At 45.3% G+C, this 21,476-nt stretch overlaps 1 protein-coding gene across 2 annotated transcripts in view; it reads right to left on the reverse strand.

Moving 5' to 3' along the window:
- The window catches only part of MAP3K9 (mitogen-activated protein kinase kinase kinase 9), a 72,705-nt gene extending 62,020 nt beyond the window's left edge, over positions 1–10,685 (reverse strand). For both annotated transcript variants that reach the window (XM_024568377.4, XM_024568376.4), the window contains exons 1-2: positions 9,951–10,685; positions 3,979–4,392 (exon numbers count right to left, since the gene is read on the reverse strand). In XM_024568377.4, coding sequence (XP_024424145.2) covers positions 3,979–4,392; positions 9,951–10,344 — 808 coding nt within the window. In that variant the 5' untranslated portion in view covers positions 10,345–10,685. The remainder of the gene's footprint in view (positions 1–3,978; positions 4,393–9,950) is intronic.
- Positions 10,686–21,476: the final 10,791 nt, after the last annotated feature.

The raw sequence follows: 21,476 nt of genomic DNA on the forward strand, positions 1-21,476 counted from the left end.
TGGAATACTGTGCAACCTTCAAATGTAAAAGATTATTTACTTACATAAGAAAGTGGCCACAATACACTGACAAGTGGGAGAGGGGAAAGCATGCTATAAGCAGTGTTTACTAAGATTTCCCGTGCATGCCCTGACCAGTGTGGCTCAGTTGGCTGGGTGTTGTTCCACAAGCCGGCAGGTCTTGGATCGATTCCTGGTTGGATGGAGCACATGCCTAAGTTGTGTGTTTGGTCCCTGGTCAGGGAACATACTAGAGGCAACAGATCGATGTTTCACTCCCTCTTTTTTTCCCTCCCTTCCCCTCACTCTAAAAATAAATAAATAAAATCTTTTAAACAAGCTTTCTGGTGCATGATTTGGGAGTGGAAACAAATATGCATAAATGCAAAAACTGAAAAAACACACTCTTTCACCTCTATGTTTTTTCTGTTCCCTAAGAGGAGGAAATAAGTTATTTAATAATAAAATAAAAGTATAACACTACCTTCACTTTGGGTAAGTCTTTCCATTTTCCAAAGCTTTTTCATATGATCTTATTTTTACACTAATGTAACTTTTAATGGCCACTCTTAAACTGCTCTTCTGCCAAATGCCTGTAAGTCAAAACCCTGAAATCCATCCACCTACCCCCAAAAGGACCATCTTACCTCTAAGAGACCATCTTTCACTAACACTGTTGCTAACAACCAAGCAGCTGGTTTTCCCTAGTCTGATGGAGCAGAGACACATAAATCCATTTTTATAGCCAGCACTTTAACAAGTCATTTCAAGAAGTGATATTTAAGTTTTTTAATGATGCAATGTGGTAAAGCAGTATAAACCATTAGCTAAATCAGTGGTCTGAGCCACACATCCCAGGGCCTGGCTCACCTTGTTTGGCTGTCTGATGCTAAGTACCCAATATAACGGTTCTTCCCAATGCATGCCCCGCACTGGGGTTCCATAGTAAGACTGCCAGCTGCTTCCCCACCAGCCACTCTCACCCTCTTTCTTGGTAACAGACCTGATTATTAGCTGCACCCACTGCACCCAGAACAAAATCCCCATCTCCCAGGCTTCTCTTGTACTAGCCGCAGCTATGTAATCAATTACATTTGGACAAATCAATGCAGGCAGCTGTGTTGTGCTGAACTTCTGGGAGGTTAATGGGAGAGAACTCGGCTATACAGCACCTCTGAGGTCTGCTCGCCTCCTCCTCCAGGCCTGTGACTTAGACCAAAGACTAGCATCTTGGACTGTAAGGTGACCCTTGAGGATACGAGTGACAGACTGGGATGATGGAGTGCAAAATAGGGACCTGGGTCCCTGATGACACAGTGGAGATGCCCCAAACCCTCCAGACCCCTTTTCAGAGACAAATGAATGTGTACCTTGTTTTCGCCAATGTTATTTTGTTTTGTTTTAGGTTATGTACAGTCACACCTAAACACTGCTGATTATCTGATTATATATCACCATAGGATGCCATATGCTATACAGATTTCACTGCCACTCAACAATGTATGACGTTTTTTAAGTAGGTGACCGGGATGATAAAACATTTTAATAAATCGCTTTTTTACTGAACCTTCCTTTCGTAACAGCTAGATGTTTATCACCAACTCCTTTTTTTTCCGACAAAGACAGCCCCCGTGTATACATACTCTTTTCTCTAGAGGTTCAAAACCAGCTAATACATGTAATTCACAGAATTCTACCCTCACATGACATTGACCAAAATCCAAGTCTCTGGAGCCCCTAATAACACCGAGAGAGACAGGACAGTATCCCCAGGTCTGCAGAGCACAACGAAGTTATGACTCTCCAGCTGGAGGCAAAGAAGAGGCATAACACTTTTGAAATGACTTCCGAGTCACGTACACACAGCAAGCACAACGGTGCCATCAAGGCTCACACTGGCTGTGCTGTACACGATCCCAGGCAAGCAGCCACTCACGGACAACTGCCAAGGAGACCCCCGCCCCCCGCGTGGGATTCACAGCCGGCATCGCACCAACACCGACCATGCCGTCCAGTGGCTCTAACATACTGCTGGACACCAATTATCTTGAGGAGGTCCTTTAAAATACTGCTGTATGTGTTAAGTCCAACACCCGCCACAAGACACCCCTGAAGGTTCCCCCTTGGCAATCCTAAAACTCACTTAAGGACGCAGAAAGGATCAGGGCTTTGTTTCCTGGATGACAAAGTGACATCCAGATCTCTTGCCATCTCCTGCTCACAGCAGAGCCCTGACCAGTGAGCTTTTCCTTCAGAAGAGCTTAGGCTTTCAAACACAAATCTCATAAAAGGGAAAACCTTGTATTTATACCTTGAAATTACACCTCAATTTAAAACTTCATGGAGGAAATTATTAAGTTTCACAATTCCATCATCCTAGCCCAAGTCTCTATACGGGCTCAATATGCAAGGTTAAAGCACGTTCCTCAGTTCTCCCGGCATGATAAGGATATAAGACAAAATAAAATAAAGACAATTCAGCTTCTACATCATTTTCATAACAATACATCTTATGCTTACCCCATCATCCAAAGCAATCTCTAGGTAAAAATTACTTTGAAAAGGAGTCACCAAAGTTTTAATTTACCTAATACATTCAAAGTACAGAATTTTGGAGGCCTATATGAGAATAATCATAGGGTGAAGAGAATAATAGTGGAAGGAAAAGAGAAACCAGGTTTTATTTTATGGAACTGAAATCCTTCACATGCATTATACCTAAAATACATACTTCATGTTCCATACTCTTGCAAGAATGAATTACAGGAGAAGAGGGTGCAGGCGGAAGAGGTAAGGGTAATAAAAGCTATTTAAACTAAATTGGAAAGTATATTTGTATGCATAAAAACCATATACGCTCTAAAAACGTCTGAAAGGAATGCCAAATGTAAGTTATACTCCCTGAAGGAAAACCTTATAGGTTATTTTTCTTTCCTTTCTGTTCATCTACACTTTCTGATTTTTGTACAATAAAAACACTTACTACTTAACATCATTTTAAATGTGTTTTCTTAAACAGATTCACATTAGCATCACCAGAAAAGGAAGACTTTAGCCCGGAATAGCCCAGAATAAAACGAAGCCTGAAGGATTTCTGCACTCAAAGCTTAAGGGGTACAGAGAGTGAAGTTCCTGGGCCCACGCAACCCCCACAATCCTAACACCCCCCTCCCCAGACAGGATGCTCACAGTGATATTAAGTATATACCATTTCCCACACAGAGTAGTGAGGAGAGAACACAAATGACCACACAAAAGAAGCCTATTTCCAGTACCTGCTGATTCAGCCAAGGAAAGCGACGGAAGTGTCTACCAACTCACCACTTAATTATGTCTAACACTTGCTTTACAACCCAGTTTATGGATTATGGATGTTTAATAAACAGTTCCTTCTCCGTGCCCTGCTATTAAACTCTAGGTAATTATGACAATTAATTAATACTACCCCTAGGCTATCAGGAGGTCTGTAATAATACCAGCCAGGTCATGCTTTCCAAGCTGACACTGCCACCTGAATCAGCCTCGCAGCTTAAACTACATGCCTCCTCCTCCTTAGCACCTTCTCTGGTGGGTACCTCAGGCTGGGTGTTTGGACAGAAACACAAACAGGTGGCATAGGTGTGCTTTACCTGATGTTCCATGAAAGAGGAAACCCCTTTTGTGATTACAGACGCATTTCCCTGAAGGGGAAAAATAAACCTATGTTGCTGTGTAGTGTTTTAGCACAGTACACTGCCGAACCTGCCTGCTAATGTGAGCTCAGAATTATCCCAACCCCTCAGGTGTCTCATGCTTCTCTTCTTAAACCAATGTTCCCGGCACTCATTCCAGCCCTACATCTCGGCTCAAGGATGGAATGGTTTTAGGCAAGGAGTTTCACTGCCCACTAAGATTCCTTTAGGGACCCACTCCAACTGAAGCCACAGCCTGAGTCTGAATGGGCCCTTAAGCCCTCCAGCCCACTCCCTTCATACTCACTGTTGCTGGACTTAAGGTCGCGGTGGATGATGGGGACAATTGCCTCATCGTGTAAGTAGTTCATGCCTCTGGCAATCTGCACGGCCCAGTTAACCAGGATGTCTGGGGGGATCCTCTTCCCAGATAACACTCTATTCAAAGGTCCTCCACGAGCAAACTCCATGACCAAGCAGAGGTTGGGTTCCTTCAGACACACCCCCCTAAGAGCAATGATGTTGGGGTGCTTCAGCATGGCGAAGAGCTTGGCCTCCTGGCGAACGTTCTCTATGGTCTGGCTGATGTCCTCATCAGGGTCGTGGCGAGCTGCTTTCACGGCGACCTCGTCCCCTATCCAGAAAGCCCGGTAGACTTTCCCAAAGCCCCCGATGCCAATAATCTCTTCCAGGGTTAGCTCCGCAAAATCAATCTCTAACACTGAGAAAGAGAAGGAAAAAAAAAAAAAGCAAATCAAAAAAATTCTGAAAACGCCGTCTAATCACCCATTTACCAGGTTGGGTAAACATGGCAAGTGGTCTGCTCATTTGGCTTTTCTGTCTTCCCACTACAAGGTAAACTCCATAAGGGCAGGAAGTGCGATCAACTTACTCTCTGTGGCATTATCCTCAGTAACTAGCACATAAATCTTGGGCTAGATATGGCGCTATGTGAGCAAAGTGAGACTGTATGTTTTTCTCATGAAAACCCTGTTTTCTGTCTTCTTAGTCTCACTCTCTTTACCCGACTTACTCATGCTCATCTCTCAGGTCTCAGCTTCAACATCGATTTCCTAGAGGAACTTTTCCTAACCCCCAACTAAATGAGAAAACACTTCCACAGCAGTCTCTATTTGGCAACACTCAAGATAGTTACAGTTACTTGTTCGATGCCTGCTGTGCTGCTAGATTGCAAGATCCACAAGGGTGGATTCTGTCTGCCTTATTCGCCACCGTACTCATCAGGCTGAATATTCAGTGGGTGAAGTAAAATGCATGTTGGGGGTGGGGTTGTAAGCCAAACTCAGATCTGAAAGAAAAAATTAAAGTGGACCTCCTAAAACAAATACAGAGAATAGTATGTACTTTGGCAACACACACACACACACACACAACAAAGCAAAAAAAAAAACTTTTCTAAAAAACTAAGAAAACAAAAACATGTTTCTGAACTTCAGGCAAGACCAAAAGAGGAACTGCCCACTGCTTCCTTCCACAGCCAGCCCCAGGATGTTCCATTCTCCACTCGGAAACTGGTGGTGCTCCAAACTATACTCTTGCTTAATTATAGTGTTTCTGTCCTATCGAGGGTTGATACTTATTTGTATTTTGTAATGCAACTGGCAGTCTGTGCAAAGAATACCCTTAGGAAAAGTTAGTTGAACTGTCTTTAGGTATATAAAAAGTATAGCCCATCTTGACTCCAAAAGTTGTAAGTGTTCAAGCTTATCACCCCATCCAGCACTTTTCCTGAAGAATATATGGTATGGCAGCTCCTGCAGACTAGCAACCAGCATCCATTCTAAAATGCTTCTGCCACGCCTTTCAGGACTACAAATGCCAGAAAGCTGAAAACTACACTTCCCAGACTCCCGGACAGCTGGAGTTCTGGATGCAGATTAGGTTCTGCCAATTAGATGCAGAAGATTGAGGCCGAATTGAGATGGAGACCATCTTGCTGCTTCTCCGAGCAAGCATGGCGGTGGGGAAGTAGGGTTTTTCTGCAGCAGGGTTCCAGTCATTAGCTCTGTGGATGTGGAGAGGCAAGTTGCAAGGCCAAGCGGTTGCCTAATCTTGGAACAACCACCGAGTGTTCTTGAAGTCGACAGCTTCAATGGCAACTCCTGATTCTGTACCTTCCCAATTAAGGAAGTAGCAGCTTGCCTGGTGGGCCAGGTCTGCAATGCTCTGGGAGTTTTACCCACCTGATCATCCCTTCTCCCTGCCCTTCCAATAATTCTGTAAACACCTAATTTCCTGAGCTCTAGCACTTTCTGCTAACAGAACCTGAGTGTTTCCAGGTCCTAAAATGAAATCTGGCATTACTAATATTTGCCTTATCGCAACCATATGAATAAGAAAAAAATATGCCTAATGCTAAAGTGATTAGAAACCCTCTTGAAGAAATACACATTACATTAGGAGTCTCTTAGATCATGAAGGGAAGAAACATTCATTTTTTCTAAAACCTTTGATACATCTTATTTCTTTAACTGAATATCTGAATTCTTCTTAAGGGAATGAACTGTTGTATTTTCTCTTGTACCCTGCCTACTTCCCTTTGGTCTGAAGCATAGTTGTGAACACATAGGAGGTATTAAATATTTATTTATATGTATGAGGATTTAAAAGATGGGATTCTGAACTAGGGTGCTGAAAGGACAGCTCCTCTGGTGGCATTTTGCAGAAGATGGAAAAGCTCTGTGAAGGGCAAAGCAATAGTCTTGCTCTGGATAAAACATAAATGCACAGGCTTTTGCTATTTAGTTAAGAAAATATTATGACCAGACTTCAAGAAAAGTGTGGAACACAGCTTACAAGCAGACGGAAAACAGAACAGGGGGGGATGTGGACAAGGGAGGACGGCACTTGCTTTTCCCTTCCCTGCTAAGAAGTCAGTCCCTTGGAATAAGAACTAGACCTTCAGTTGCACCTGAGAGGATGTGGGGCTCTCCTTTCCTTCCCTGCTCCAGTCAAGACCTGGTTCTAAGTAAGAATCAGGTCAAGTTGCATTCATCGGATTTCTCAGTTTCTATGGAAGGGCATTTCCAGGAATATCAGGAACAAAACCTTATTTCTTTCATTTTCGGAGTCAAGATGTTATTCCCTCTCAGTAGTATCCTTGGAAATGTATAGGCATTTTCTGGTGGGTTTTAGCAAGCAAGTGGTACATATCTTACTCATTTAAAAATCTTAAGTACATCTGAAAATGCACCCTTATATTTCGGATGTAAGAAAAAATGTACATTTGTAATAACCTTAACACATGCCCTGCTTGAAAACAGATACGATTCTCCTATAGGAGAAACTTTTAAAAATACGCATATATCTCCCAATATGATAAATTTGGAATGAAATTTTTCATATTTTTCTAAAATAAGGAAGATGAGAGAGCTCATGGGCTATTTAAAAAAAAGATATTTATTTTTAGAGAGAGAGGAAGGGAAGGAGAAGGAGAGAAACATCAATCAGTTGCCTTTTGCTCACCCCCAATCAGGATCCTGGCCCACAACCCAGACATGTGTCCTGACAGGGAATTGAACCGGCGACCTTTCGGTTTGCAGGATGATGCCCAACCACTGAGCCACACAAGCCAGGACATCTCATGGGCTATTTCTATTTGTCAGCTTCATGGAGAGCTGTACTCTAATATCTACATCAGAGGGGATAAAAGCGCGATATAAATGCCAGCTGATTTATAATATCACTATTATATTGTTCTTTGTCATAAGATCTAATCATTTCTTCCTCTTCCGTTTTGAGTGAAGTATGAAACAAAATTTTCACTTTGAAACCAGTATTTAAAACTAAAACAGAACATTATTACTCAATGTTTTCTGTTCACAATCTAATGTCACTATTCATGCCCCAGAGGGGAAGTTCAAAAGGGTAATTGGAGAAAAGCTACCAATGGCTCGTTTTCCATTCCAAATCTTTGGAGAAAGGTCGTCGATCCCTTTTAATTTCTCAGTGACACTAACTGAACTGGAGGACATAGCGCACAGATCGGAAGCACACCTGTCAGCGACTTCCAGCACTCATCTTTATCAAAGCGCTGCCCCGAAAGTATGTATTTACAGCACCAGTCTCCCTCATGTGTGACTTATAACCACCTCCATACCTTATCATTTCTTTATCCCTGGGTAATTAACACAGGCTCCATTTCTCACTAGGCCCTCTGATCGGATTTTGACTGGAACTACATTTTCTGAATTATCAAGAATTCATTCCAGTCAAGATCAGAACTCCTGGTGACGCTAAATAACTTACCAGAACCTTCCAGTGCCATATGTTCATCAAGTCAGTTCTTTCAATAAGCACAAGGTACTTCCTACTTTCTCACCATCTATCTCCATTCTAGATATAGGAATCTACTCTGTGCAAGATAACTTTTGTTCAATAAAGATTAAGTCCTGGGCACCTAAAGGAGAAGGAGTGTCTAATGTAGCACCCTGGACATGTCTGGCTTTCTGTGGCTGGGTTCTTGTGGCCTATGTGGTATTCACTCCTGACTGCTCGGACAGCAGGGAGCAGCAGACAGTAAGGAAACTGGGTTCCTGCTCAGGAGCCCCACACAGCCTTCTGCTCTGACATTAGCTGTTCCTGAAAAACAAAAAGAAATCGCAAACTTTGCTCACAAAACACCTGAAAATCTGACTGATGTTTAAAACTACGCTGTTTTCTAACACACCAAGTCATCCTTCCAATATTTCTTCCAATGTATGACCAAGTTCATCTTCAACACTATTTCAGACATTATGCTGGGACCCTCGGCCTTCATCTTCCCAGTACTAGTGCTGAAAGGACATAACATCTAGAAACAACTTAAAGTGATCTGTTGCCTCCACGTACTATCCAATGTAGAAACAAAGTTTTTAATTGAATGAGAGGGAGAGAGAAATGAATTAAAAATTTGAACATTGACAGTCGAAATGCCAATAAAAAAAAGAGTAGAAAAACAGTAAGAGATTATGAATTTGATATTAAGTGACGGTATTTAAAAAATATTGTAGGACAATAACACAATTGTTCAGGTGAAAATAAGTTACAAGGCCAGAAGGTAACTGTCAGGAATGAAATTTTAAAACTAAAGGTTTGAAGGTGGCCATTGGTGATGGGTTTTTTTAATCAACTAAGATGCAGAATGTACAAAATATGGAATAAAGAATGATAAATATGTATTAACAATACTTTTTTAACAGAAAAGAAATTACGGAAACCCTCAAATACAAAATAGTGCAAACTGTACTGCGAGATTTCTACATCTTTCTGCTAAAACCACCTAGCATCATTGGTTAAGGGACTTTAATAGCAACTTAACTCCTTTGAAAAAACAAAGGAAATTTCATTACAGGGTGTGGAACAGGGGACTCCTGGGAAATCGGTGAAAACCAGGACACTGCAAGAAAGGCCCTGGAAGGGACCTCTGGGCATGGGTCCCCTGGGATTTAGCAAATACCAAATATAGGCAAGGATCTAGGGTGAGAAGAAAAAGGAAAATGTATTGTCTTAACATCCTGAGTGCCAAGGGACTAGGATTTAGCCACCGTATCCTGACCTCCAGATCTCTCATGGGAGAATGACATACTTTTCCCTCTAATCATTTCTCCTCCCATCACCTGCCCCTCCACACAACAGTCACCCTTCTTAGCACATTATTCAGTGAGACTCCTGAAGGTACAACTTCTGAGTTGCCAGATTAGGATCCAAGAAATCCACACGACATTTCAAAGACACTTCAGCCCTGAGTTCACACAGGCTTCCAGGACTTGTGAGCCAACCCAGCCTTGCGGGAGACAACCCCCATCTTCTTCAAAGCAAATGCCTTTAAGAGGCGGGGACAGCCGACAGAAGGGGCCAGAAGGGGCCGGGAGGTCCCAGACTTGGGGACTAAGGTTACGACAGAAACCACCAGCTTGCCTGAAATCCTTCCAGATTTTTTTCTGGTTGAGGGGGTGGGGGAGTGAGAAATGGGGAGATTCTCAGGCTGGAGCTTCAGGGAAGTGGAATCAGCAGTTGCTGCTGAGGTGGTTAGATCAAGGTTAAGAAGCCCAAGCGCTTGAGGTTCCAGGCAAGGCCTGCGGCTTCTCTGTCTTACCCATAGCACCCACCAAAGCCCCTGTGGCCCAAGTGCGCGCCCTCACATACCTACCCCCCAGGTCAACCATTCCCCACCCTCAACCTAACCCTCGAGGGGGGCTCCCATCTCTTCGCGACCACCCCCAGGCCTCGATCATCCCCTCCTCCCCGCCGGGGTCCCGGGCCCCGCCTTCGCCTTACACTGAATGGGCGGGTAGCAACTGGGGTCCTCGCCGCCCGGCTGGCAGCGGCTGGAGAAGGCGCTGCGCGGGGTCACATAGTTGCTGGGGAAGATGCCCACCCGCTGGTTCAGCTGCCCGGTCCACCAGCCTTCGTCGCCGGACACCTGCGAGTCCTTGGACAGCACCTCCACCACGTCGCCCAAGCGCAGGGTCAGTTCGTCCTCGCCCGCTGCCTCGTACTCGAACACGGCGGTCCAGTAGGGCAGCGGCGCGTCGGAGCCCAGCTCCCGGGCGGCCGCCGCCGCTTCCTCCTCCTCTTCCTCCTCCTCCTCGGCCCCCGCTCCATCCTCCCCCGGCGGGGCGGCAGCGGCGGCGCTCGCCAGGCAGCCGAGTAGCGCTCTGGAGGGCTCCATGGAGCGGCCGATCCATAGGGTGCGGGGCTGCCGCCGCCCGCAGGAGCCGCCGCCGCCTATTGTTCATGCGGCTCCGCAGAGCTGGGGGGACCCCCTCCCCCGACGGCGGCCGCAGGTAGGGCCCGGGATGGCTGGGCGGAGAGAGCGGGCTGCCTGGGGCAAGCGCGGCAAGTGCAACGAGCGCGTGTGCTCACCGCAGCATCGGAGCGCGGCGGATCGGAGCCCCCGCCTGCGCGCTCACCCGCTGGGGGCCACCTGCCCACCACCGCGTAGTCTACCTGCTCCCGCTGCCGGTGCCCGCCGCTGCCGCCCGCCAGCGGCCGCTCCCCTCTCCGCGCCGCGCCGCGCCCCGCCCCCAGAGGCGGCCACCCGCCCAGGACCACCTGACGCAGGCCTGGCTCCGCCTCAGCCCTGCGGAACCGAAGGGCGGGGCTTCCCGGCACCGGGACCCGCCCCTGCTCCAACCCGCCTTCCCATTGGCTGCCGCCGACCAGTTCGCAGGTTTCCCCCCCCCACCGTCGTTGTTGGAGCGAGCGTGGTAGCCACCCGGCCCGCCCCTCTCCACTCCCTGCGCCCACGTCGACCGCCTCCTCGTTCCCACCCTCTTTTGCGGGCTCCCTCATTCTGAAATCCCAGGTCACGTAGTTCTCTCTCCCATTGGCCAGCCACAGCTCCAACCATTGGCCAGAGGTACCTGTCTATTACCTGGGAGAGTTCAACACCTCCCGGCTGGAGGAGGCTGCAGCCTCATTGGGTGCGTGAGGAGGGATGGGTGGATCCTAAAAGGTAAAGCCAAGACTTCATTCATTCCAAAAAGGTCGAAGGATCCTCTTCCCTTTGTTTGCGGTGGACGGGTACGGGCTGTTAGGCGTCACCGGTGTTTTTCGTCCTACAGTGTGATTTTGAACGTGAGCAAAAGAACAGGGAGCCGAGATGCACCCCCTGGGAGAGCTTGTTCTTCTCCATCTCCCTCTTACAGTTGGATTCTTCCCTTTTGGATCTGCCTTTGCCCTAGTCCAGTCAGGTGGATCAGCTTCAGTTCCCACCGGACTGAGTTACATCCCTCCACCCCATCTCCATAACCATTCATTTCCTAGTTTGAGGCCCACTGGAATGTTCTTTAGACACTCTTAAAACTACGGTTCTCGCCTTTATGAAGAGGGCACACAGCCCTCCCTTTCCTGGGTGCCCGTGAGAAGAGTTTCCAATACAGTGGTTTTTAGAGTTCGGAAAGAGGAGACACCACCTTACAGGGACTTCAAACTGAGGCCGGGAAAACTATGGCGAATTCGGCCTGGTCTCTCTGAAGAGACAACTATTTTACAATCGTGGGTTTCTTTCACCTGGGTGAACTGCACCTCGGGTCATGGTGACCTACACAGAAATCAGGTTAAGAACAAAAGTAGACAAAAAAGAAGAAGGAGGAGAAGGAGAAGAACCAAAGGAGAAGATACTGCTGTTCAAGGCAATGCTGCAGTTCATGACCAAGGGCTGACCATTTTCTCCATCCTTTTGAGATCCTCTGCTTCTCAAACATTAAGAAAGAATGAGACAGGTGGTCCCTACTATTTCTTCTGCGCTTTAGTCCTATCATAACAATGAAGATTTCCAATGAGAAGGTTTTTCTGGTGTTTCAAAACAACTCAATGCTGCAAGACCTAGCCCGATCTCTACCAAACTGTCTTACCCTTTCCCCTTTCGTGGTAAGAATAGATAAAATTTATTTAGCGAGATGTAGTGCTTCACTGAGTATTTTTTGTTTAATGTTTCAATAGTTTGGGTTAATTCTTGGACAAACTGGAGACAGTGGGGCGACTTGAAAAGACAGCAGAGCTGGCATCTTTGGCTCCCCTGCCAGCAGCTGCAAGATCTTGGGGAAGTACAAACGATGGAGTGCAGGGTGCTCATCCACAAAGGGAGTGGGTGACTGCAAGGTCTGCTGTGTTCTTGTAGGCCTGACATTCTGCAGTTTGCACACGAGTATGGCCGCACTGTATACCCACACATTTGAGGTCTTGAATGCTGTTCTGAAAAAGGACTTCGCAGTAGGTGCCCTAAAACAGTGTTTAGATTCTTCTTGCTCATAGGTTCGGTGAACTGGGAAAGATATGGATGAGCCTTTGAGTGAATTCTCTAGGTTTTGTTTAAGACCAACTGTTCCACCCCCCAGCAGTACAGAAGAGGATAATGGAGATAGCGGTATTTTGTATTTTTAAAAAGACCATAAGGAAAAAGTATTTCTTGATAAAAATTTATTTTGGAGGTAAAAGGAATTTTACAAAATGGTGTAGACATACACAGAGAGAAACAGAAAAAGAACCACTAAGAAGATATAGAGAAAAAATTTCAGTGGTACATCTCTTTCAAGTAGTAGGATTAAGAGTAATTGGGCAATTTTTATTGTCATTTTGTTTTTCTGTAATTTTGTATGTGTTACTATATAGTCTTGTGGCTCTTCATTTCTCCCTCACCCAGAGGAGAATGGAAAAAATTTCTTGGTCCCTCTCAGTAGGGAAAATCTAAGTCCCCTTATAGTTTAAATCTTTAATACCATAGCATGTGTTTAGGACATCACGAGGAGTCATTCATCAAACATTTCAAGAAGTCTTTCAGTAAATACTTGTACAATGGATAAGTGATAGGAATTCAAATGAGGGAAGGTTCTTCAGGCTGTGTTTGTCTAGCAGAGTTTCATGGAAGAGGCAGAACCAAAACCGGTCCTGGAGAGGTACGGGGTGGAGCCAGGAAAGGAGGGAGGATGTGGACACAGCCAGAGGTGAGAAAGCCCATCTGGCTGGAATAAAAGGATGAAAAGGAACTCTGAAAAGATAGGTTGAAACTAGATTGCAGAGGGCCTTCTAATCACTTGATTCACACTAATAATTATTTACTGTATTTTGCTGTCTGTAATGAACACTATCCTGCCCAAATTTTTGAAGGAATAATAAGGATATGCATTATCCATAAGTAATACCTGAAATACCTTGTATCTGTTCTTGTGTTTTGTAATTATTTGTTGCGTAAAATTTCTTGTACCATAATATGTTCAAAAATAAATGCTAAAATACCTTTATAATACAATAAACAGTGTCTAGATATAAATAAATAAATAATTGAATTGAAAAATTAAAACAAAAGATTTTTTCCCTGAAAGTTTGGGCCAAAAATGTGGGTGCTCATTATACTTGGCAAAATATGGGTAATTGGTTGTTCGTAATGATTTGATGTCCAGTTTGTTTACCATAAGGGCAGGGACCAATCTGTCTGGCTCTCTGTAGTTCTCCCAGTACCTAGGGAGTACCTCCCATATAAGTGACTCTCAGTATGTATTTGTGAATGAAAATGGCTGGCTTGAGTACCCAGTTAAGAAGCCTGGGTTTTGTTTAGCAGATAAAGGTTATTACTGAAAGCTTTTGAGCAGGCCTGTGGGGTGATCGAATGTTACTGTCACTGTGCCTAGAATAGATGAGAAATGCATTAGGAGGTGCTTAAGTTGGGCACTGAAGGATGTATACAACTTGATTAGTGGAGAGCAGAAAGTGTGAAGCTGAAAATTAATGCAAATACCAGTCTGAGAAGAGGAGAGAGTACAGAAACAGAGTGATGGGAAATAAAATCGGCTAAATAAAAGAAGGGCAGATTGCAAAGACTTTGAAAACCAGGTAGAATTACCAAGATTTTACCACAATTAAGTTCTTCAGCAGGGTCCTAACCGGTGTGGCTCAGTGGGTTGGGCGTCCTCCTGCAAAGTGAAAGGTCACCAGTTTGATTATTGGCAGGGGTATGTGCCTGGGTCGCGTGCCATGCCCCCAGTTGGGGGCGTGCAAGAGTCAACTGATCAATGTTTCTCTCCCTCTCTTCCCCTCTCTCTGAAAAGAAATAAATAATTTTAAAAAATAAAAAGCAAATAAAAAGTTTTTGAGCAGGGTTGACAAATGTCACCCCCCAAAAAGGACCATTTTCTCTACCTCATTCAAAAGCATAGCATAAGGCATATTATAGCACTTATCCATTCAACAAATATTTACTGAATGGCTTTTTGAAATGTTTGATGAATGACTCATGAGGTCCTAAATACATGCTATAGTATTAAAGATTTAAACCACATGGGAGTTAGACTTTTCCTACGGAGAGCGATCAAGAATTTTATATAGTAGTGGCACAGCTTGGCACCACTGGACCTACATCAGAAGATCCTCATTTACCGTGGTTCTTTTCATTAAAAACCATGTGACTTTGGGCAAGGTATCTGTTTGAACCTCAGTTTCCTCACTTTTAAATAGGTATGAAATAGAAACTGCTTCTTCTAGAGGTTTATAGGATGAAATGAAACAAAAGCTCTTAGCATGCTGCTCAGCATCTACTAACAACTCGACATGTTTACTTCCTTCTTTCCTCTGTCCATCACTTCCAGAAACATCTTTAATTGTACCCTAGAAAACTGCAAAAGCTTCTTCACTAGAACTTGAACTAGGGGTTTTCTCTTTAAAAAGGCAGGGTGATGGGAAAGGAAAAAAAGAGAGAGAAAGAAGGAAGGAAGAAAGGGAGGGAGGACCAAACAACAATTTCAAAAAAGGGAGGGAGGGAGGATGATGGGATTAGGAGTTATTTTTTTGTTCTTTGACCCAGAATATTCAATATTTTCTATCATTAAAATGTGCTGATTTTCTAATCAGAAAGTATATTATTGTTAATGATGATCATGAACATTTTTAATGAGCCCTGACCAGTGTGTCTCAGTTGGGCATCATCCCACAAGGCAAAAGGTCATTGGTTCTATTCCCTGTCAGGACACAGGCCTGGGTTGCGGGCTCAGTCCCCGGTTGAGGGGTGTAGGAAAGGCAACCCAGTCAATGTTTCTCTCCCTCTCTTTCTCCCTCTCTTCCTCTCTCTCTAAAAATAAATAAATAAAATCTTTAAAAAATGTTAATGATATGGAAATGTGCATAATATAATGATTAATGAAAAAGTACTGAAAAAAACCCTTTATACACTATGACCACAAAGTGTGTGATTATGTGTTTGTGTAGTATCAGAATCTTTTTATTTTATTAGCTATTTCTGAGCTGAGTGGAGGAATATGGATAATTTGGATTGCCTTCATCTTCACTTTACTTTTGAACATTTTCCCATATAGCTAAAATAACCATGTGATACTTTTATAATTAGAATAAACATCCACAAATCATTTTTATGTTTTGTGATAATGAAATAAATTTCAAGCAGAAAGCCTTATTGTTTGTCGGGGAGATGGTGGAGGAGGGGATAAAACTAGAACTGCAGGATGACAATAATAATAACATTAATAACAATAATGATAATGGCTACTATGAATTGAGGGCTGACTGGATGTCATGCATTGTTCACAATATTTTCTATTTTTATTTATTGATTTTTTAGAGAAAGAAGTGAAGAGAGAGAGAGAAAAATATCACATTCATTGGTTGATTCTTGTGTATGCCCTGACTGGGGATCGAACCTGCAACCTTGGTGTATCTCAACTGCTCCAACCAACTTAGCTGCCTGGACAGGGCCTGTTCACAATGTTTTCTATTTATCAGAGTCTTAACGGTTCTTCCAAGCAAACAAAAATGTCCTGGAATAGTTCAGGCTTTCCCTATCATTCCTACTTCCTAGATGGAACATTCTTGGTTATGTGCAGACAGATATGTGACTACATACTTTAGAACTAATTTAATGTAGCTGTGGCCTCACTCGCCTAACACTAGCATAAACTTGTCTTATTCTTCAGCTTTTCAAAACTTGGTCTTTTAATCACGTTGGTGACAAAGATTTAGTTGAAACTTCAGCTCTCTCTTTTGCTTTTGAGATTTATGCCTTTATTCGAAAAAAATCAATTTAAAGATTTTTATCAGTTTTTATTTAAACAAACCAGTAATATCTGATGCTCGCATAACTCACAGTTGAAAATATTTCACTAGAGCAGAAGCTATTTAGTTAAGGACTTGGCGGAGCAATTCAATGACAGACAACTACGCCACCCTGTGGTGTTGAGGAGGTATGGCGGCCAGTTTGGGGGTTTTTGTGTTTGTTTTGGTAAGGAAATTTTTTTTTTTTAGTTTTCCACTTTTAGCCCTGAAAGGAACCAGGGTGGTCTCTGGGAGGAGCTCTTTCAATTTTTTGCTGTGGAAACCAAGCCCTGGACAAGTAGAATCACTAGAGCTTGAACCCAGGTCTTAAGATGGGCCCTTTTCAGACCGTTTCTTGCCACCAATGCTTCCAGCTCTTGAAGTTAACTCAAGGATATCTGTCTGTCAGCTGCAGGGAGCCCAAGAACTCTCTAGTGCAAAAAGTCGATTTTACATCCAAGGAAACTGAAGCCGAGAGAGGATACCTGACTTGCTAAGTGTCCACAGTGCATTTCGAGTCCCTTGTTTTTTACTGCATTTACTCATTGACTCACTCACGACTCATCCATGTGTCTGCTGTGTGTCAGGTGCTGTCTGGGGCTCTGATGACACAATAGTAGACAAAATAGACAAACTGGACAAAAGTTCCTTTATCATCTCATTTTCTAGTAGGGGAGACAGACCGATAAGATAAGCAAGTAAAATACATCATGTAATATAATATTCAAGAGATAAGTGCTGAAAAGGAAAAAAGGTGAGGGGAAGGAAATGAATGTTTGAAGTGGTTATATTTCAGAGTGGCCAGAAAAGGCCTCCTTAGCAAGAGGCCTTTTGAAATAAAGGTCTGCAGGAATTGAGGGAAGCAGCCACACAGATATGAGGGAAGAGTATACAGGCAGAGGAAACAATAGTGCAAAGGCCCTGAGGCAGGATAGTGCCTGTGTATTCAAGAAAAGAGCAAGGAGGCCAACCTAGCAGGAATGAGAGTTCCAGTGTAGTAAGAGGTGGGAGAGGTAATGTGGGGGGTGGGGGGACAGATCATGTGGGACTTTCAGGTCAAAGGAGGACTTCGGCTTTCACTCTGAAGGAGATGGGAGCCATGCGCGAGTTTTGAGCCGAGGAGTGGTGCGGTCTGGCTGCCTTCACAACACTGAGGCTGTTAGGTTCACAGTGGGCTGCAGAAAACAAGGGCAAGCACGTGAGATGAGAATGCTCTTCTACAATCCGGGAGAGAGGTAACAGCAGGTTTAAGCCAGGGAGGCAATAGCGGGTATGGCAACAGGTGGTTAGAATTTAAAACATTTTGAGGATAGAGCAACTAGCTTTGCTGATGTATCTGAAGGGGTATGAAGGAAAGAGAGGAGTCAAGGATGACACCCAGGTGTTTGGCCTGAGCCATGGGAAGCGTAGCATTGCCGTTAAAGGAGACTGGGGGACGTCTCAGCAGCTTACTGTTAGACCTGCAAAGTTTGAGATCACTACTCCACACCCAAGTGGAGATGCCAAGTAGGCAGGTGATTATGTAGGTCTGCAGTTCGGCCAAGAACTGTTAAGGAGTAAACGGTCCAGCGAAAACATTAACTCCATAAAGTGTCTAAGGGCATCCATCATAATGATTAGAAGACATGCAGGCCCAAATGGTAAAATAATTTCTGTTTTAGCACTTGACTTTCTAGATTTCTACCCAAAGAAACCTTTTCAAGTGGCTCTGCCCCGCATATGTGAAGGCCATGAAACTATCGCCCACAGACTTGAGACACAAGTCTCTTGACGAGCTTAGCTCTTTAGGACGATGTGTGTGTTCTCTGGGCTAAGGGAGGGAGCCCTGCGCGAGGTCAGCGGGAGCCCAGAGCAGAGCCTGCCCAGTCAGTGGAACGTCAGGGAAACTATTTTGTGCTTCCTGTTTCACTAAAGGGGAAGAAGGACCCAGTTTGGGGACTTCCCTTGGGTCTTATGGATGCTCAGGTCAAGTACAATTTCTTGCAGCTGTGCGATCTGTCTCTATCATTTTATTACCTACTTTTAACACATGCCCCTTCACCCTTCACCCTCTTCCCCATGTAGCTCTGTATGTGATGGAATTGACATTCTTTTGCACCATGTCCTCTGTTGGGAACAAGGGCCAGGGATGGCACAGCTTACTCAGTACCTCGAGTAGGTTAGGAGCTGATCCACATGCCCTCTTTTAGCATGCAAAGACAATGCCATCTAACCTACCAACTGTGTCACCCATTATAATAACAACCAACATTTAACCAGAGTCTTACAGTTCCGAAAACACTCTTATACATGTAGGCACTGGTGCCCTGCTTAAGAGTGTAGACTCCGGAACCAGACCACTTGGGTGTGAACCCCAGTTCTGCTGTGCCTTGTTGTGTGGTCGAGGACAATTTAGCTCTCTATTAAGCCTCATTTTTTTCAACTGCCAAATAGGGATAAGACAATGATACCTCCCTCCTGAAGTGTTTTTCTTTCACAGCTTCAGTGAGGTATAACTGACTGCAAAGAGCCGCACATCTGTAATGGGTACAATGTGACGAGCTCAGACAAACGCAAACACCTGTGATGGAAAGTGGTTTTAAGGGTTAATGAGGTAGAGCAGAGAGGACAGAGCCTGCAACCCGGAGAGGGCAGAAGTGATTACATTACCGCTTTGGTAGTGTAAGTCCTGGAAGGTAGGTATTCTTATGAAGCACGTTTATTAATGAGGAACCAGGCTCAGCGAGGCAAGGTGGTGGGATAACACAGGGAAATGCAGCACCGGCCCTAGCCCCAGCCTTCAGTTCCCAGGTTTTTCCCACTTGGAATCCACTTCCTCCAAGAGTGTTGACTTTGTGTCAAACATACCAAACTTCCTCTCCAGGTCTCCTGGTGTCTGCTGGCTTTGTCTCAGTGAAATGACGCACTGGGATTGCAGGGGAGGAACAGCCTAAATAAGCCATCTTTCTTGGGCACAGCAGGCTGTCAGGCCTGGGCTGAGCACCTCGGGTGCTCTCCCGCTTCATCATCACCGCAACCCTAGGTGGTAGGTACTTGCAATAAGTCCTTTGTGCAAAACCTGGGGCCCAGAGCCATGAAGTTACAGGGGTGGTGTGAGAAGGGGCAGAATCCAAGGTCCGCCCCGATTACGCGCAGAAAGACTTCCATCCGCCAGCAGTTACCTCTGTGCGAAACTCCCGGCACTCTCACTGCGGCCTCTCCCTTTAAGGACTTCAATAGGACTGGGGGAGACACACTGCCCCCCACCCCGAGATCATAATTCCAGCCCGGCCAAGCCGGCAGCTGCCAAAGAGTGACACCTGGGGCGGCCCCGCCCTCGGTTCAACTCCTTCCCTTTCCTCCTAAACTCAGAGGCTGCGCAAGCTGGCAGCTCTCCGAGCCCAGGGCCCACTCCAGAGGCAGTGCAGCCTCCAGCTCAGAGAATTCCCAGTCTAGAGCTTCTCTCCCAGGTGGAGGACGGACTGAGGACGTCTGTTTGGGCCAGAGGAGAGTGCGGAGGAAATCTGAGGTTTGGACTCAAACTTAGACTCACTGCATGGTTTCTGACCTGGAACTCGCACCCCTCAGGGCCGCCCTCCTGCGGCAGGTTGGCAACCGGCCTTGGTTCCTTCCCTGCCTCTTGATGTTTAGATTCCCGGGCGCCACTTTTGGGCCTCCAGCATGTCCTAAGTAGAATTCCTCTTGGAGTTAAATGGGCACAATTTCCCCATTCAGGCATGAGGCCGGACCATGGGAGATTGGTTAGAAAACCTCTGAGGGGCTTGGCCTGAGCTGAGCATCCTGCTGTCTCTCTCTCTTTCTCACTCTCTACCTCCCTCATCCATTCCTTCCTTCCTTCTTTTCAAAAAGAATGGTGCGCGCCCCAGGGGCAGAATTGCAGCATACACTTGAGCAAACACCGAAGATCTCCTTCTCTGACCCCAGGCAGCCTGCACACTAACTCCTACTAGCTGGGTGAGCTGGGTTCATAACAGGTCACTGTACGTGCTTCAGGTGTCTTTGTTATGGGGCATGGATTTGGCTAGGTGACTGTTCTGCCCCTAATTTAAGCCACCGGTTGTAAATATATGTCCTAGTGCCTATTAATAACCCACAGTCGGCACACTTGTCCCCTGTCACTCTAATTACTCCAACAGTGACCCCTCTCTCTGCTGCCCTCCTCTCCACTGCCCTCCTCTCCGCAGCTCCGCAAGCACTGGCAGAGCCATCTGTGGACCTCCTGAGCTGCAGCTGGGCCTGCGCATGCTTTACAGTTCCTCCCCCTGGCTCCCCACCTATATCCCCCACCCCCAATTTGCTGGCTCTTTGCTCCAGGTGGTTACCCTCTTTAGTGGCCATGACATTAATAGGGGTGGGTGAGAAGGGACTGAAAAACAATTCAGTAGCAATTTATTCTGGTAAACCCTCAAACCCTTTATTTACATTGTATGTCTTGGTTCCTTCTGGTCATTGGCTATGAAAATAGTGGTTCTGGTCTCACAGCGTCCGAGGTCTGTGGTTTGGATAAGGAGCCTTTCCACTGGGCAGGATTGCTGCAGATGTTGAACCCACTAACAGACAAGGAGTTTCATCTTCTTGTCTGTGAAGCCTTCAGCCTTCGCAGCCTGTTTGCTTCCTCCCTGTCCCAACTTCTTTTTATAACCTTCCAAAAGAAGACTTGACGCTGGAAGTGTAAATAAACAATACCTCAAGTATTACCCAACAAGGGGATTTGATACCGAAAAGGGACCAAAGAAAAGAAGCATCCTGATAGAAGAGAATAAGAATTCAAGGAAAAGCCGTCCTGCATTCTCTGTGCCCCGTTAACGATGGGACTGTCACCCACAGTTCCCTCATCCACGAAATGGGGATACACTTCCATACCTACCTTGGTGCAGAGGGTGGCTGGTACCAGATCGTTTCTCAAGATCCCTTCAGGCTCTGAAGACACAGAGCTGAATACAGGAATGGGTGCTACCAGCAAGTCACAGAGAAGGAATCTTAAGAGCCTGTGATATCAGAGAGACTTCTTGATTGGTCCCCCAGAATCAGAGGGCCAAGTGTGGCCTAACCAGCGTAAACATGAAGGCTCTGACCATATCTGACAGGAGTAATGGCACCCTCAGGCCCCGTCGTAACTCCATCCCTGTTACAACTCCACCACTTCCTGCAAATAGAGCTGCCTCTGCCCAGTGGGTCCCTCCCCATCCTGTATGACCTCGCTTTCTGGGACGGTTCTGCATTCTGGGAACCCTTTCCTGACGATCTTAAAGGCTTTCTCTG

The sequence above is a fragment of the Desmodus rotundus genome, chromosome 7, assembly GCF_022682495.2.
Source record: "Desmodus rotundus isolate HL8 chromosome 7, HLdesRot8A.1, whole genome shotgun sequence".
NCBI lineage: Eukaryota > Metazoa > Chordata > Mammalia > Chiroptera > Phyllostomidae > Desmodus > Desmodus rotundus.